General features: G+C 38.7%; 1 protein-coding gene across 5 annotated transcripts in view; it reads left to right on the top strand.

The window, feature by feature from the left end:
* Positions 1–11,614, top strand: part of PKIB (cAMP-dependent protein kinase inhibitor beta) — a 53,339-nt gene extending 41,725 nt beyond the window's left edge. For all 5 annotated transcript variants that reach the window (XM_021547107.1, XM_021547106.2, XM_021547108.2 and 2 more), the window contains 2 exons: positions 6,907–7,081; positions 10,775–11,614. In XM_021547107.1, coding sequence (XP_021402782.1) covers positions 6,934–7,081; positions 10,775–10,860 — 234 coding nt within the window. In that variant the 5' untranslated portion in view covers positions 6,907–6,933 and the 3' untranslated portion in view covers positions 10,861–11,614. The remainder of the gene's footprint in view (positions 1–6,906; positions 7,082–10,774) is intronic.
* Positions 11,615–14,860: the final 3,246 nt, after the last annotated feature.

Raw genomic sequence — 14,860 nt, 5'->3', positions numbered from 1 at the left:
AGCAAGGCAAGACTAACTGTAAAAATTATTTCTAATTCTGAAATTACTTTTCATACATATTCCTGAAAGGGGGAAAAATTCTCTTGAATTTCAGGCCAGATGCAGATTCTAAGAGAGGATTTAGCAGGTTGGAACTGTGTGGCTGAACTCAGAAAGTGATATGTGCATTTGCAACAGGAAATGGAAACTCAGTGGGGATGGATGGACAAAATATAAGAGGAAGAATTAGGTTGGTCAATTGTTTTGTTACCACTGAGCTTAATTTCTCATTCCATAGTAGGGAATGTGTTTGATTTCTTCCCAGCATGGCTGATGAGTTAGAATTGAACTGTGTTTCCCATTAAGTTGACTAACATTTATTTTTCATTGCTCTTGGTCACTCACAGGCATTTGGAAAGTGACATGCTTGGTTGTCTGGTATTGACTGCCTTCAGCTAATGTCACTTCATTTATTATTCACTGCAGATAACTTCTGATTCAGTTGTCAGTATCATGACCCCTTCTCCTCTCTCCCTTATTTTCTTTCACAAAGAGAAACTTGTGCCATTATTTAGAGCTGCTATTAGTTCTGTAATGTGTTCTCCTGTGCATGAGAGCACTGCATACCCCAGGGTCAGACACAGCTCACAGTCAAGCTTTCTCCTCTGTATGTGTTGTTGGTTGAACTGCACCATTGGTATATGCACATTCTCCAGAAGCTTAAAGGCAGCAGGATCAATCTTATGTTCCTTTTTTCCCCCACTTGTCTTTCCCATGAGGATAATGTTTTCTTCATGGAAATTATCAGAAAATTTAACTGAAAGTTTCAAAGTTCAATTCTGAGGAAGAAACAGTCTTACAGCTTTGGCTAAGTTTTTCAGATTCTGTGTGCTAAAATGATGGGACTTCTGAAAAAAAAGATCAAGATCTTGGGTATTCATTCAGTGCTTCTGAGAGCAGGAATTGGAGGAATGGTCCCAGTCTGACCATATATGGAAGCTGGTTTTACTATTGATAAGGATGTTGATTCTGGTGCAAGAGTGTAGAGGATATCATGTACCCAGAGCAAAAGTAATACACAAGACCTTTGTGTAAAATGTCTGTACAGCTGTGTACACTGCAAAGAAGCAAAAGGGAAAACCTGTTATACAATATACCGAACTTTCAAATATCATCCCAAAAATATCATGTGTTATATGGGCTGCAACAGACTGAAACAGATGTAGAAGAACATGCTTCTTCACTGGAGATTTACTGAGATGGGATATAAGTATTTTCCCTGCATAGAAAAACAAAAAAATTTTCTGAGAACTTTTTTTTAGAAAAGTCAACACTGTTGGTACAGGAAACCCAAATCATCTTTCTAACATGATATAACAAAAAGTACTCTTGTTTCTAGTTTATTGATACATTAAAAAACCTGGAAAATAACAAATTTACTTTTTTTCATTAGTGGATCACTTCTAACTTTCATATAGTTATTATAGTGTTTCTGTGTACTCAGAAATGTGTGATTTCTTGTCCTAAGCCTTAAACAGAATCAAGACCCCTGTGTTTGGATATACATATGGCAAAGGTATATTAGTGAAGAACAATTGCTTATCTTTCTGTATGCTTCTCAGCAGTAGGATTGCCAGTGTGTAACAAATGCTCCTGATGTAAAAAAACTGCATAAGATAAATTTTTCTCATAAAATTTATGTGAGTGCCCAGGTTACTGTTAGTCATCATCATAATCTCTAGGCTGTCTTCCTTAAAAGCATGGATGTTCCTAGGTCTTTCTTTTCTGTGGTCCAGAAATGACTCAGGATAAAGCATAATGATTATGTAAGCATGTATAATGAGAATGTTCCTATTTTGAGACCTTTGGTAAGAGGAGACAAAGACATGAGGATGCAGCTGCAGCAGAAGTGGATATGAAAGCATGACCACTGCACAGCAAGAAGACGTGGTTTTCATCTCAGTTGCACAGTAGGAAGCACATCCTTCAATATGTTCTGTTCTTACTTAGAAAGTTTTGAACCTACAGGATTCTGGGGTAGAGGTAGATGGAGAAAACTCATTACAAGTAAATAAAGACAAACTAAACACCACTCGAAGGACTAAAGTTTTTTCTGAATATATTAAGATGCTGAAATGCATCTTACAATAATAGACCTGCAAGACAAAGAATCCGTCAGTCTGGTTCTGAAAGTGCTACTTGGGTATTGAATTTTTCATTTGTTTTGTGAGAGGATTTCATGCTTTCCAGTTTGTTTCTGCTAAAGGGCATTCAGAACAAACAGTGTTTGGGAAATGTAGCTTTCTCTGACAGCACAAGCAGACACTATTCATATGTTTTTGACAAAAGTGCCTGAATAGCAGGGTCTGTTTGGTCTTTCAGGCTCCTGCATGGAGTGGAGTTGCCACAGTGCCAATGTTGGGAACCTTTTGATATTTATTGAGGAATAGTTTGTCCTTCCAAGCAGAACAAATCTGGTGTTTTGTCTGTGTTAGACAGTAGAAAGATCAGAAGCAAAATTAGGTTTCACAAATACTTAAGGTGGTGATTTATCTATTTTCTAACAGATAAGAGTGAAGAAGTGACAACACTGACATTAAATGTGGACTGTGGCACCTGCTACAACTGAGCACCTTGAAGGATTATTTCCCTTGATTCTCAACACAAATTGTTTCAGAAGAATTATTTGTTATTTTCCTGTCATTTACTTAAAGAAATTCTCACCAGATTCTGTGACTCATTTTCCCCCAAAGGAATGGTTATGCTGTCAGCAAAAGAAGACTCAAAGATTAACAAACTAGTTGTCTTTTAGAGAAAATGCCATTGGTAGTTTACTTGCCATTGTTTTGTCTTGGGACACTTACCTGAATATCTGATAGATCATTAATTGAGTTTTGCTTTTGACTGTAGTCAGTTTTCACAAGCAGAATGTTTCCTTCCCCCATGCACACCTGAGTTGTCTGTTGTGCACTCTGGGCGATCCTGCAGGCATGTCAGAGGCATATATGAGAGGATTCATCTAATACTCCCAAAGCCTACTTAACACTGTCTTGGCCCAGTAGTGAGCTGCAAAGTTAGTCCTGGTGATGAAGTGCTAGCTGGGCTGCTAACCATAGCCTTCAGTCTCTTAACTGGTAGGTGAGCCCTCCTGGGACATACACTGCCTTCCTACTACTGATCCTTTGCAGACAGCCTCCATCCCTGCCCAACTCTTCTACCCAATCACCTTATACTTTTGGGTGGACTGGGCTTTTGCTGTGGCAAAAAGAGAACTGGGGTAGTACAGAACTTTGTGATTTGGAAATCTGGCACTGTTCTTTTGGAACTGTGCTCCATTAGTCTGCTGAGGAGTCACACAGGAGAGAAATGACAACAGTAATTTGGAAACTCAGAAGCAACTGCACACAGGTGTTTGCAACACGTGAGTATCTTTATCTTGAATCAGGCTAGAGCAAAATGAGTTCAGTGAAGTGGAAGAAGATGTTGGCAGCAGAAGGAGGAGTGGATTTGAGAAAAATAGATGCTGTGCACATTGTAATTACTGTTTACTCTGTGAGGAGGCATGAATAAGACTGAGCTTAACAGATGGAAGGAGATTCCAGAAAGGTAGATATTTTCCAATGAATGTGTTAAAAAATGTAAAAGTAGAAACAGATGAAGAGCAGAGAAACTCTGTATCCTTACTTGGACGTAGGCCTTTGTGGCTGCAGCTCTCTGGCCACAAAGAGCAGGCACAGACTTTCCCAGAGAAGGCTGTGAAAAGATCAGAAAAAAGAATGAGAAACAATTCTTATTTCCACTTGCACCTGCTGTTGTGCACATGTGGAATGTGTCATGGAGATTTGTTTACCAAAGGGTGATTTCTTAATTGGTCACTGGATGGTGTTTGGATGGATTGACCAATTAGGTCTGGCTGTAAGGGTTACTAAGTTTCTTAATAAGTATAGTGTAATATAGAATAAGATGAGTATGATAGTATAATAAAGTAGTTAATAGTATAATAAAGCAATTGATCATCCTTCTGCAATCATGGAGTCAATACTAATTATTACCTGGCTGGGGGCCTGCGGTGACAGGCCTTAGAAAATACTGATAAAAGAGAGCCTCAGAATGAAATGGAAGAAATCCCTTAGAACATTAACAAACAAAATGGCATTTATCTCAAGTACAGCTGCAAGCTATTTTGAATAATGTCTGTCATATGTTGGGAGTTGAGCTTAAGTTTTGGGTTATATGTACCTATAAATGGACTTACATTTTGTAGTGTTAATTCTAAGCCTTTTGGGGTAGTTCCTCATCTTTCAAATGTACTTAGAGAACATGCTGTGCTAGTGCAGTGTAGATAGAAAAAAACAAAGGTAAAACTCTTAATGGTAAATGTTATGCATATAAAGGATCTATTTTTAGATAGCCAAATTTGAATTATGGCCACCAGACAGATGGATAATGATCAGCTGATTTGCTGTCTGACAGAGATGTTCTAGATTTGTCTAGATTTGCATACTTTTTAAATCAAGTGCATAAATCAAAATTCACTTACATAGAGGCACATCAGACTGTGTCCTTCATCATCTTCCTGGGTTGTCTAGTATTATGCAGTGAAGGGAGATTACATCAGAGGAGAAAGAGGTGTGCTAGAGAGGAAAGGGAAGGCTTTAAAACAAGTGCAAAAGTGAAAACTGTACTACAGAAGAGAGTAGCTTCATATGGCATGAGTTGTAGACCAGATTTTCTCCATTTAAAAAGTAACCATTTAGGGGCCAAAACATCCATGCAAGAGAGAAAAGGAGGGAGGGGAAAAGTCCCAAGACAAGCTTGAGATTCTGTAGATCTTACATGAACAACAGTTTACTCACAACAGTACTTCTGGCTCCACCATATTAATGGCTGAAATGAAATGGGCAGAAATGCAAGCATGCTGGTATTTTGGCATTGAGATTAATTTTAACAATGTTACTAAACAAAAGAAGACCCCAAACGTTTTCTGTTCTGAAGTGTAATTTACAGTCTCCTTACTCACTGTGGTGAACATATGAGGAAAAGCAATTAGGACATCTAGAGTTTAATAAATATGAACACCCTCAAAAAGCCATGAGACTGTGTATATAAACATGGATTCATTCTCCTTCTTTTCATATTTCATTCCAAGTGCTGATCTCACCCTCTGATAGTACAATTCTAAATCTAACTGAGAATGCCAAGGCATGTTTGACCATTGAACTGGATCATCTTAAAGGTCTCTTCCAACCTTGATGACTCCATGATTTGTATGTGTTTTCTGAAAAATGTCACTCTCAAATGTCCATGTGTAGTTTCAACTTTTTGCTACTGATGGAATAATTTCATTTGTATTCAACCTGTTTTCCTGCAGAACAGAAACCTTCTGCTGAATTTCCGGGTGAGACCATTTACCTACTGCCCTTGGTTAAAGCAAGCAGTTTATTTGCATGTTTATGTCACCTTTCAGACTTAGTGGTCCTACTTGTGCCTTTCTTTCTTGCCAAGAAGGATTAATTTCTTCTATTACAAGGTACTTAGAGATACAAAGAAGATTAAGAATAGTTCTTCTTGGTTTTGGATTGATACAGCTGAAAGGCACTTTGATGGAGAAAAGAAAATGTTTGTGGTAGAATGGCAGGTCAGCATCAGTAATCAAAGTTCTGCCTCTTCCTTCCTGCACATCAGAGCAAGTCAGGTTTGGTATCTATTTCTATAATTTTTTCTACCCATGAAATGAAAGTAGTAATATTTTCCAAGCTTAGCAGAATTTTTAAAGGGGGACTGTGATGATCTGCTTCTTATATGAACAACACTAACATGATTGACACTTTCCATATCTAGTTCTTAGTCTAAATACAGCCAGTTGTCAACCAAAAGCTGACAGCCTTCAGTCAGATTGGTCTCCAGTACCATCTGTATCCCTTCCCACACAAAGCACTGACCAGATTTACATAGAGACAACATTCCTGCTCCCACATTGCAAACAGAACTTCATTCATATAGAGCAAGTAACTATTGTTTTTAATTGAGTAATGGATGCCTAATTATTATAAATTGCTCTGATAATTATCACATTATTGTGTAAATTATTGTATTATAGCCTTTTGTGACTGCTAAGGGCAGTTTTCACACTGTCTCTGTGTGCCACTTGCAGCCAAGTATCCTTCTGCTCTAGGTGTTTACACTTCATCTGTTGATTGTGATCATGCAAGCATCTCTAAGCCTGATCAAAAGCCCATTGTAGTCCGAAGTTTTCCCATTCAGTTCAATGGGCTTTGAGGCAGGGATCACAGGAGCAGAATATGGTTCATTCCAATATTTTCAGGATTCAGTTATTTATTAGATAAAAGGCACATGCTCACGTGAAGGTTAAACCAGGCTAACCACTAGCAGAGGAAAACAAAGTGATTTGATATGTGAAGGATAAAGAAATTCTACAAAGGGTTTCAGTTTGTATTTTGAGAGGTCATTTTATATAGTTTGCTCCTGAGTTTGTTCTAACAAGATTCTAAATAAGGATCTGAACAAGATTCATAATAAGGAAAACAATGTTTCATTTCACATAGACTGTATGACAACAGAGCTTAAGTTCTCTTCCAAATGATTGTATGGCAAAACCGCTTAAAAAGAAGGAATAGGTCAAAAAAGGACATACAGATAGCTGACAGAGAGGCCTATTGCTGACCTTATTCACAGGTTTCTTGTTGGTGCAAAGTTGATGTGCAAATGGCACGGTAAGGACATGCACAGACAGTCTTCTGTTTTCTTCAGGGGCAGAAATAAAGCTTAAACACAAAATATTGAAATGTATGTTTTTTAATAATAAAAGAACCATTGGGCAAAGCCTCTGGCTGTTGTACCATTGAGCAGGTGACTAGCATCCATCAGGCTACAGTTGTTTTCTTCTTCTGTTTGTTCTGTACACAGATGTTGCTATGAGGAAGAGAGTCAGCAATGACTGATGTGGAGCCTGTGGTCACAGATTTTGCCTCATCAGGACGGTCAGGCCGCCGAAACGCCTTACCAGATATCCTGGGCTCTCCTGCTGGTGCTGGGACTTCAGACCTGCCACACAAACTGGCTGAGCTCTCTGTTTCAGAAGGTAATGGCTGGGCATTCAGAAGAGGACATTTATATGCAGTAGTCATTTGCTTTTTTTTTTTAAGACTTCCACCACCATGTAGTTTTGATATGAATACTAATATTTCTTTTATCATTTAGAATTAAATTCAACCTTCCAAAGCAGTTATCACTTGTGCCTCCTGATTTGACAAGTTAATATTAACCCATATCCATCCACAGATCCAGTGTTAGCAGCTTAGGGAAACAGCTCAGTGCTGGGAACTGAATTCCAGTTCCCTTAAGGGCGAGAAAACACATATGTATGTCCGGGCAACTTGGAAAACACATCATTCCAGCTATAAATTCCTGTAGTACTGCACTGAGATAACTTTGCATAAGACAACAAAGCTGTGCTCTTAGTACAATGACAGCTCTCAGAATATACAGGCATATACCTTAAGAGTAGAGTTCATAGTATTTTACTCCTGCTTAGTAGGCTTTCAACTTTGCTGTCTGAGATCAGTGGCCTATTTTGCCATGTCCTTTAATTTGATAAGGTGCTCTGTTGATCTAGCACAGCTTTAATCAACACCAGCTTTGTGAGTTTTTTTTACTTTCGGAGTGACTTCCACGGAATTTTCAGATTCATAAAAATCTGATTTCTAATGCTTAAGAAACAAAAAATATAGACTGGCCCTGAGCATGGTCTGTCCCTACTTTTTTTTAATCTGAATCAGAATGCTTTTCAGAAAGCTTTTTTTTCTCATGCCCATCACTGTTTTTGTGGTGCCACCACAACAGATGGTCCCACATCCTGGAGCAGTGATGGTGTGAGTGCAGCAAAGGGGAAGGCAAGCCTGTGCTGAGGTGTGAACAGTCCATGAATCTGAACTGAAGTAGATCATTAAAGGGATTCCTAGTTTCCAGTGATGCATAGTCTTCTTTTACATTGCCCAGAGAAATTACAGGATGCTAGGTGTACAGCCTCCTAAAGCACCATGAAGGCCAGGGGGAAGGATTTATTTGCTCTCAAATTGTTACTATTTTGGTGCTTTAATTTATAGTCATGTGTTTGGGGTTCTGTAATCTAAACCCCACATAGGCCTATCAAAGGACAGATGAGCATGTAGAAAGAGCATTTCCTGGAGGAGTGAGAAGGGTGGAATGACCATATCCTGACCTGAACCTGGAGAAGCAAGGAAAATAAGAAAATAAAATAAGACTAAGAATCCAGAATGGATTCTGGAAGAAGGTATTATTTTGTCTTGAGGAGACATTTTTCCCTATGACTGTGAAAATTATGTCCCTACAAAACAAACAGAAAAGAGTGTAAATATTTTTATAAGAAAACTTACAGCATGGCATAAGGTAAATATCTAGCCCCTCCAGATGACACAATAGTCCTCCTCTCCTGGTCTCCATCCAATTCATTAAGAAGAAATTAAACACTATGCTGTGTTAGTTTTAGCAAAATGTTCTGATGCTTTCTTAGATATACAGGACCAGCATTGCCAGGATTTCTAGAACAATTAAGAACATGGAATTGTCCTTGGCTTTTTTAATTTACATATAGCTGTGCCAGAACATGTTGGAAGGCAGCACATTCTGTTATCAGTTTACAGTGGTGATAATAAGGATAAACAGGATGCAGTTAGCTCCACTCTGACAGCTTGGGTGCTTTCTGGGGATGGGAATTCCACAAGTATCAGATGGGAATTTCAGCTTCAGTGTGTGGTAAGTTAAAGTTTTCATGAAACAGCAAGCAAACAAAGGAGGATTCATCAAAACGGAGAGACAGTTTTGAAGTTCAAATGCTGTGGCAGGGAACCTGTTTGTGAAACATTAGGGGCTCTAACAAACATCTCTTTTGCCTATTTCTGACTTTAACAATAAGTTGTTAAAAAAGGAAAGTAATTTGCAGCTCAGAACGAAGAAATTAGATAAATGAGAGAAGTGGAGAAGATTGGACATGTGGCTATATAAAGTATGCCCTATTTTGTTGCTACTCTCAAATTCAGGTTCAGTGAAGATTATGGGAAATGGTGAGGGCTCTTTCCATCTTGTTTCAAATTTAGCTAATGCTCATTGGATCATACATTTCCTCTTTCTAAAATGCTGTCAGCTACCGTCATAGTGAGAAGTCAGGAACAGGATGTGCTAATACTTGCTGGTTTAGAAGAGAAAAGAGACTGCTCTATTTTTTTAATGAATACACAAGGACTGTACCTATATGATAAAAATGTCCATGTACTCTGCAAGCCACATGAAGTTGATGTTCATGTGATATGAACAGGAGATATTCTGACACCAGCTATTTATCTTGGAGCCTAACTCTGAAATGCAGACTCTCTGTGTTATATCTGATCCTCCTCTGGTGGTGTGCAAGTTTTGGAGTGCTGAGACTTTCCACAGGTTGTCTGGAACCACACTGAATAGTTGATTGGTGTCACTGATGATCCAAAGGTTGAAGAGGAGGCTGCAAGAAGTTTGAAAGCAAGAAGCTATATTGGTCTTCCACATTTGGTAACCTGTGCTAGGGCATCATTCTCCTGATAACATTCAGCAGCTTAACTATCACCTATTGCACACCTAAGTGTCCCCCAGTATGAAATTAGACTTCCTCTAACAAAATGTTTTCCTCTATCCTGTCTGAAAGGCTCCACTGATATTAGATGTCCAACCTGCAAAGAAACAGCCAATAGAGGAGATTGCTCTGTCACCCTTTCCACAATAGTGGTGTGTTACATAAGGATGGAGGGTGTCAAGTAACTCAGTTCTTTATTGCTGTAGAAGTCCAAGGCCTTTGAATCTCTGAGCAGACTTAAAACATCAAGCAGTTTCTGCCAAGTGCTTTAGCTGATGAATTGTGTACAGCATTATATATTTGCTGTGATATGTAGTGACCAAGATATATAACTATTTTGGGTGTTTTTGATATTTTATAGGAAGTCAGAAAATATACCCCTTAGATTATGACTGTGGAGGAGATGGAGTATGAAATGAAGGACTGTACAGCCAGATGTGCTGAGCAGGCCTCTCCTTGTCCCCAAAAGCTATGGACTGCCATAGGTTTGAGTTTTCTATTACTGCTGGTGTTACCATGTGGGTCTTGAAGGTAATATGAAAATTATTATTATGGTTTAAAAGGAAATCAAGGAAAGAGGAGTTTCTGCTTCTCAGTGAGTAAACTTGATCAAAAGAAACAACATGGAACAGTACATATAATGACCAGAGATACTGGGAAGTTTTTATTTACACCAGTCATGTAAGCATTCTACTCTAATCTGTAGAAAAGTGAACTTCCAACTCAGAGCAATAAAAAATCCCCCATCTTGTGAAGACAGGGTAAATTCATGTAGGTATTTCTAGTCAAAGAAGGTCACACAGAACACTGGCATGTCCATAAGCCATGCACAAAGGAATGCAACATTTTTACTTGAAAAAAAATACTAACAGTAATACAAAGTTATTTCCAATCTATTTTTACAGCCAAATTCACATTGATCAGCCTGTGCAAGAAGTAGGCAAAGCAACACCAACAGGCAGCAGCTTTTAGAATATGCTTCTCAAAATTCTTTATCTCTTGAGTTAATCTCTCTTTCTAAAGCACCGATGACTGTGTAGTAAAGAACTAGGCAAAACAGAGATGATCAGTGAACCCAAATACTTGGTTGCATTAAAAAAAGCTGCAAGAATGTGTGTGGTGTAAATGTTTAATTCTGTCTCTGTTTAGATGCAGGAGCAGAGGGTGGAGAAGTGTCATCATCCAAAGCCTTGCTGGAAAGTCAAGAGGCAGAAGGAAAACGCAATGATTCCTAACACCTAAGGACTTCTGGGTTAATGAATTGCATCAACAGACTTCCCAGTTTCCCTGTGTCACCCCTTCTGAAGTGTGGTAGCAACTTTAGCATCACAGACATGACTTTGCAACACTGTTGTACCTAGATGATTATGTGGATGGCATACAGTTCTTTCCACTGTCATCCTTCAAAAGCAATGTTCTACATATCCAAACAGGAAGAGAACTAAAGAATGCATCTCTTTGTTTTCAGTTTTCTCTCTTGTTTTGGTTATAGTATTCATCCTAACTAATCTTCTTTGACAGTTCCAATTAATATGTCTACCAGGAACTAAACATTGTTTCAAAATAAAAATCCTGTTTCTTGATTTCCCAAACCAGCTTTTTTCTCTCTGACACAGAGGTGCGTTCACTCCCCACAACATGATATATATTAGATTACAGACATTATCTGTAATTTATCTCCTGAGATTTTTGTTCTCATTAGACATATGTAGATGAGTGTGAGAAAAAAAAAATACATAAAATAAAATTTTCTCCTGCTCCTGTCGCCAGAAGATTTTATAAACTACTTAAACATCAGTGTTTATTTTCAGACTCTCCTTACCTCTATTTGATTATCCCACTCTTAGCAGTCTCGCCACTTCAGCCATTCTTTTTCATGCTGAATATTGTAGCTGTTCATGTGTATCTAAAGTAAAGTAGGTATGTTTGTATATGATGAAAATTGTTTAATCTCACTGTGGAAATTAAATGTCTATAATCTTTTCTGTCTTTGGTTGATTTCTTATTGTTTCTCCTGTAGGACAAAATTTAAAGCCCAGTAATACATATTTCTTTTATTTCATCTGGGCTTTGCTTTGTTGTTTGCTGACAGTGAAGATGTTTCAATCATTGTGATTTTTGCAAAGATTTTAGACAAAGTTGTTTCTCTACTGAAAGGGCTTGTTTTGTTTTGGAGATCATGCTCCTGAAAATACTTGGTATTCACTCCATTGTTGTAGGAGACTTAAGATTCAGGTACAGACATGAACCTTCATGATTTCTTGGGCAGCAGCCACTTATGTATATAGCAGAAGCATCTCTGATGGGTACATCCCACATGTGTCTGACATCATTCCATCTATGAAATATTAGTGTAATCTAAACCTGGCAGAGAGCTTGTAAGAGCACAAGAGAGCTTGCAAGGCACAACTTTCATTCCTACTATGCATTTACTCATACCCTGGCTTTTGGGGACCATTCAATAAAGGATTCAGTTTAATTCAACTGAACTGACAATTAGTTCCCACCTCTTAAATCTGTTTTAATTTAACAAGTGCAACATCTAAATTTTTTTTCAGATTTGGAAATAACTTACTCCACTGAATCAAAACAGGTGGCTTAAGAAATTCTGAGAGAGTGAACTAGCTGACACTAGAGGACAAGAGCTGAAAACCACAGTAGAGAGGGACTAGGAGGTAACTGTATTTGTGGTACACACTCTTGTTCTGGGTTGTAGTCCCATTCTCCTATACTGGCCTCCTTTATAGCATCACATTACCAAAAATGGTAAATTAGAAGAAGCTGTGGTTATCCCATCAAAATCAAGTATATGAGTATTACTGAAACATAAGTCTTTATATGTTTTGTTCTTCTGGGTCATGGTCTATATAAAATTCTGCACTTCTTTCACAGTTGCAGCACTGGATATATTTAGTTTCTTCTCTCATACAATACAGACTCTGAAATTTGGGTCACAGGAATAGATACTTTGAGGTCTCTTAAATTTTCTCCCACCACTGCCTTGCACAGCCTACCTGGCAGGCTCAGAACCCCACTAGATGGCAGAACAGTTTAAGCCTTTGCTATTTCTACTTCAGAGCAAGTGCCCTGGTACCCCGGTGCATTTACGGTTCGTATCTAAATAAGTATTAGTCTAGACTGCAAGACAGATCTCTTTTCCAGTTAGTTATAGCAGTAAGAATATTAAGTTATGCCTGGATTTTACCAAATTTCTCCAGTTATGAGTCAAATGCATGTTTCTGACGAGTATAAACTGACTCACAAACTGATGTGGGAGACATTGTACCATATAAACTGGTCTTTGGAGTAGAGTTTATTAGTTGTGCATGATTCTTGACTCAGGCAGAAGGGAACTCACCCCTTTAGGCTGTCTGGAAGGCTTTGTGCCATGCTGTCCAGTACTCTGGGGCTTGGGCAGAGCTTCTGTCTTAAGCACAGCTGAAGTTGGGGAAGCTTTGGTTAATTATTTTGTTGGTGTGCTGAAGACAGATAATAGTCCTACTAAACTTTGTCTGAGTCTGCAAAGAGCAAATGAAGTGCTTTGAGTATGTTTGTCAGTGAGCCAGTTTGTCCAGTTTCAACCATCATGCGGGCTGTACCACCCTCCCTTAGTTCAACTAATGGGTAATTGAGAACAGTGCATTCTCTTGGCTCATATGGCCACAACGTTATGGCCCTGAATCAACTGGGTATTTTAAAATATGCTTAACTTTAAATGCAGACGTGTTTCACAGCAGTCAATAGAACTACTTAGGTGCCTAAAATTAGATACACACTTAATTACCTTGATAAATGACAGCAGCAAACTTCTATTAAGGCTAATCTGGTATTATAATGCATAAATCCAAATTTCCATTCCAGCAAGTTTGGTACATGTAATAGCATCTTTTTTATCATCTTACAGCACTTCTATGCTTTTATAAAGCAAAGAACTTCATTTTAGTACCAAGCAAAAAAGGTAACTTTGTTGTCTCCAAATAATGAACATAATGAAGCAATTGTCCATTCTTATCCATTAGGCATGCTAAAAAAAAAAAAAAAAAAAAAGCAGGAAACACCCTTGTAATTTCTTTGTGCATATGTAGATCAATTTAGTCATTTTGAATATGTAGAAAAATTGCCTTGATGTTTTCCAGATGTCATTAAGAAGTTAGAACTCCACTTGGTTACTTAAAAATTACAAGAGAGCAGTGGCTATAAGAGGCTTAAACTGCACTTTACCACTACTACCATTTTACCTACCACCATTAGTAGGCTAAATATCCTTTATGTATCACTCATATAAAAATGAATACCTCAAGATTTAGCAAATATAGTAGTTCATATTCCTCTCTTCTGTCTGCTAGTGCTCTGTGTGATAAAGTCCATGAAACAGAATTGAACAAAGACTTCTCCATTGATTTCTCAATTTGTTCCACTGAGCATAAGCCCCAGTTGGTGGTGAGTGTGGGTTCCCCCGGGTCCAGACAGCACAGACCAGTGGGGCTCAGCCCACCGGGGTACCAGGGCACTTGTTCTGAAGGAGAAATAGCAAAGTCTTAAACTGTCCTGCCATCTAGTGGGGTCCTGAGCCTGCCAGGTAGGCTGTGCAAGGCAGTGGTGGGAGACAAGTTTAAGAGACCTCAAACCCAGCTGCAGACTGGGCTGGTGAGAGGCAGAATGTCTCTAGCTCATCCAACACATTCACTTCAGGAGTTTTGCTAGAGGCCCAGAACCTTGGTGCTTCTGTATACAGAAATCCGTGTGACTGGAAGCAGGAGGTATAACATATATCACATATTACAGGAGGCATCTTGTGTTTCAGCCCATAAACTCTTACTCTGAAGCAGGTGTCCAAGTCTGGCTTGCAGCCTGCCTTGCTTTAGGTGCCCACTCTGCAATTTGGGCTTGGGTGCAAATCCCACCACAGATGACTGTTTTGACCTCTTTTAGGGATAATTTTGTTTCATTTTCTTAACTTCTGTTAGTAATTAGCAATGATTACTGAGAGCTCTTCCTTTACTGTCCTTGTTTATCTCCTTCAGTCCAGTGGGGACTATCCTGATGGATATAAGCAAGAGGAAGCTTGAAGGCCGCCACTTCATCTTGGCATGTGCCACATCCCGATGCCAGATCTCTGGATTTTAGTGCAAGACTTGCATTTGATGAATAGTGTTGTGGGGTTTTCTGGTTGTTGTTTGTGTGGTGTTTGTTTGTTTGTTGGAGGGGCGGGGGTTGCCTGTGTGCTGTGGACTT

The sequence above is a fragment of the Lonchura striata genome, chromosome 3 (assembly GCF_046129695.1).
Source record: "Lonchura striata isolate bLonStr1 chromosome 3, bLonStr1.mat, whole genome shotgun sequence".
Taxonomy (NCBI): Eukaryota; Metazoa; Chordata; class Aves; order Passeriformes; family Estrildidae; genus Lonchura; species Lonchura striata.
Note: the sequence above shows the minus strand (reverse complement) of the source record. Positions and strands in the feature narration are given on the sequence as shown.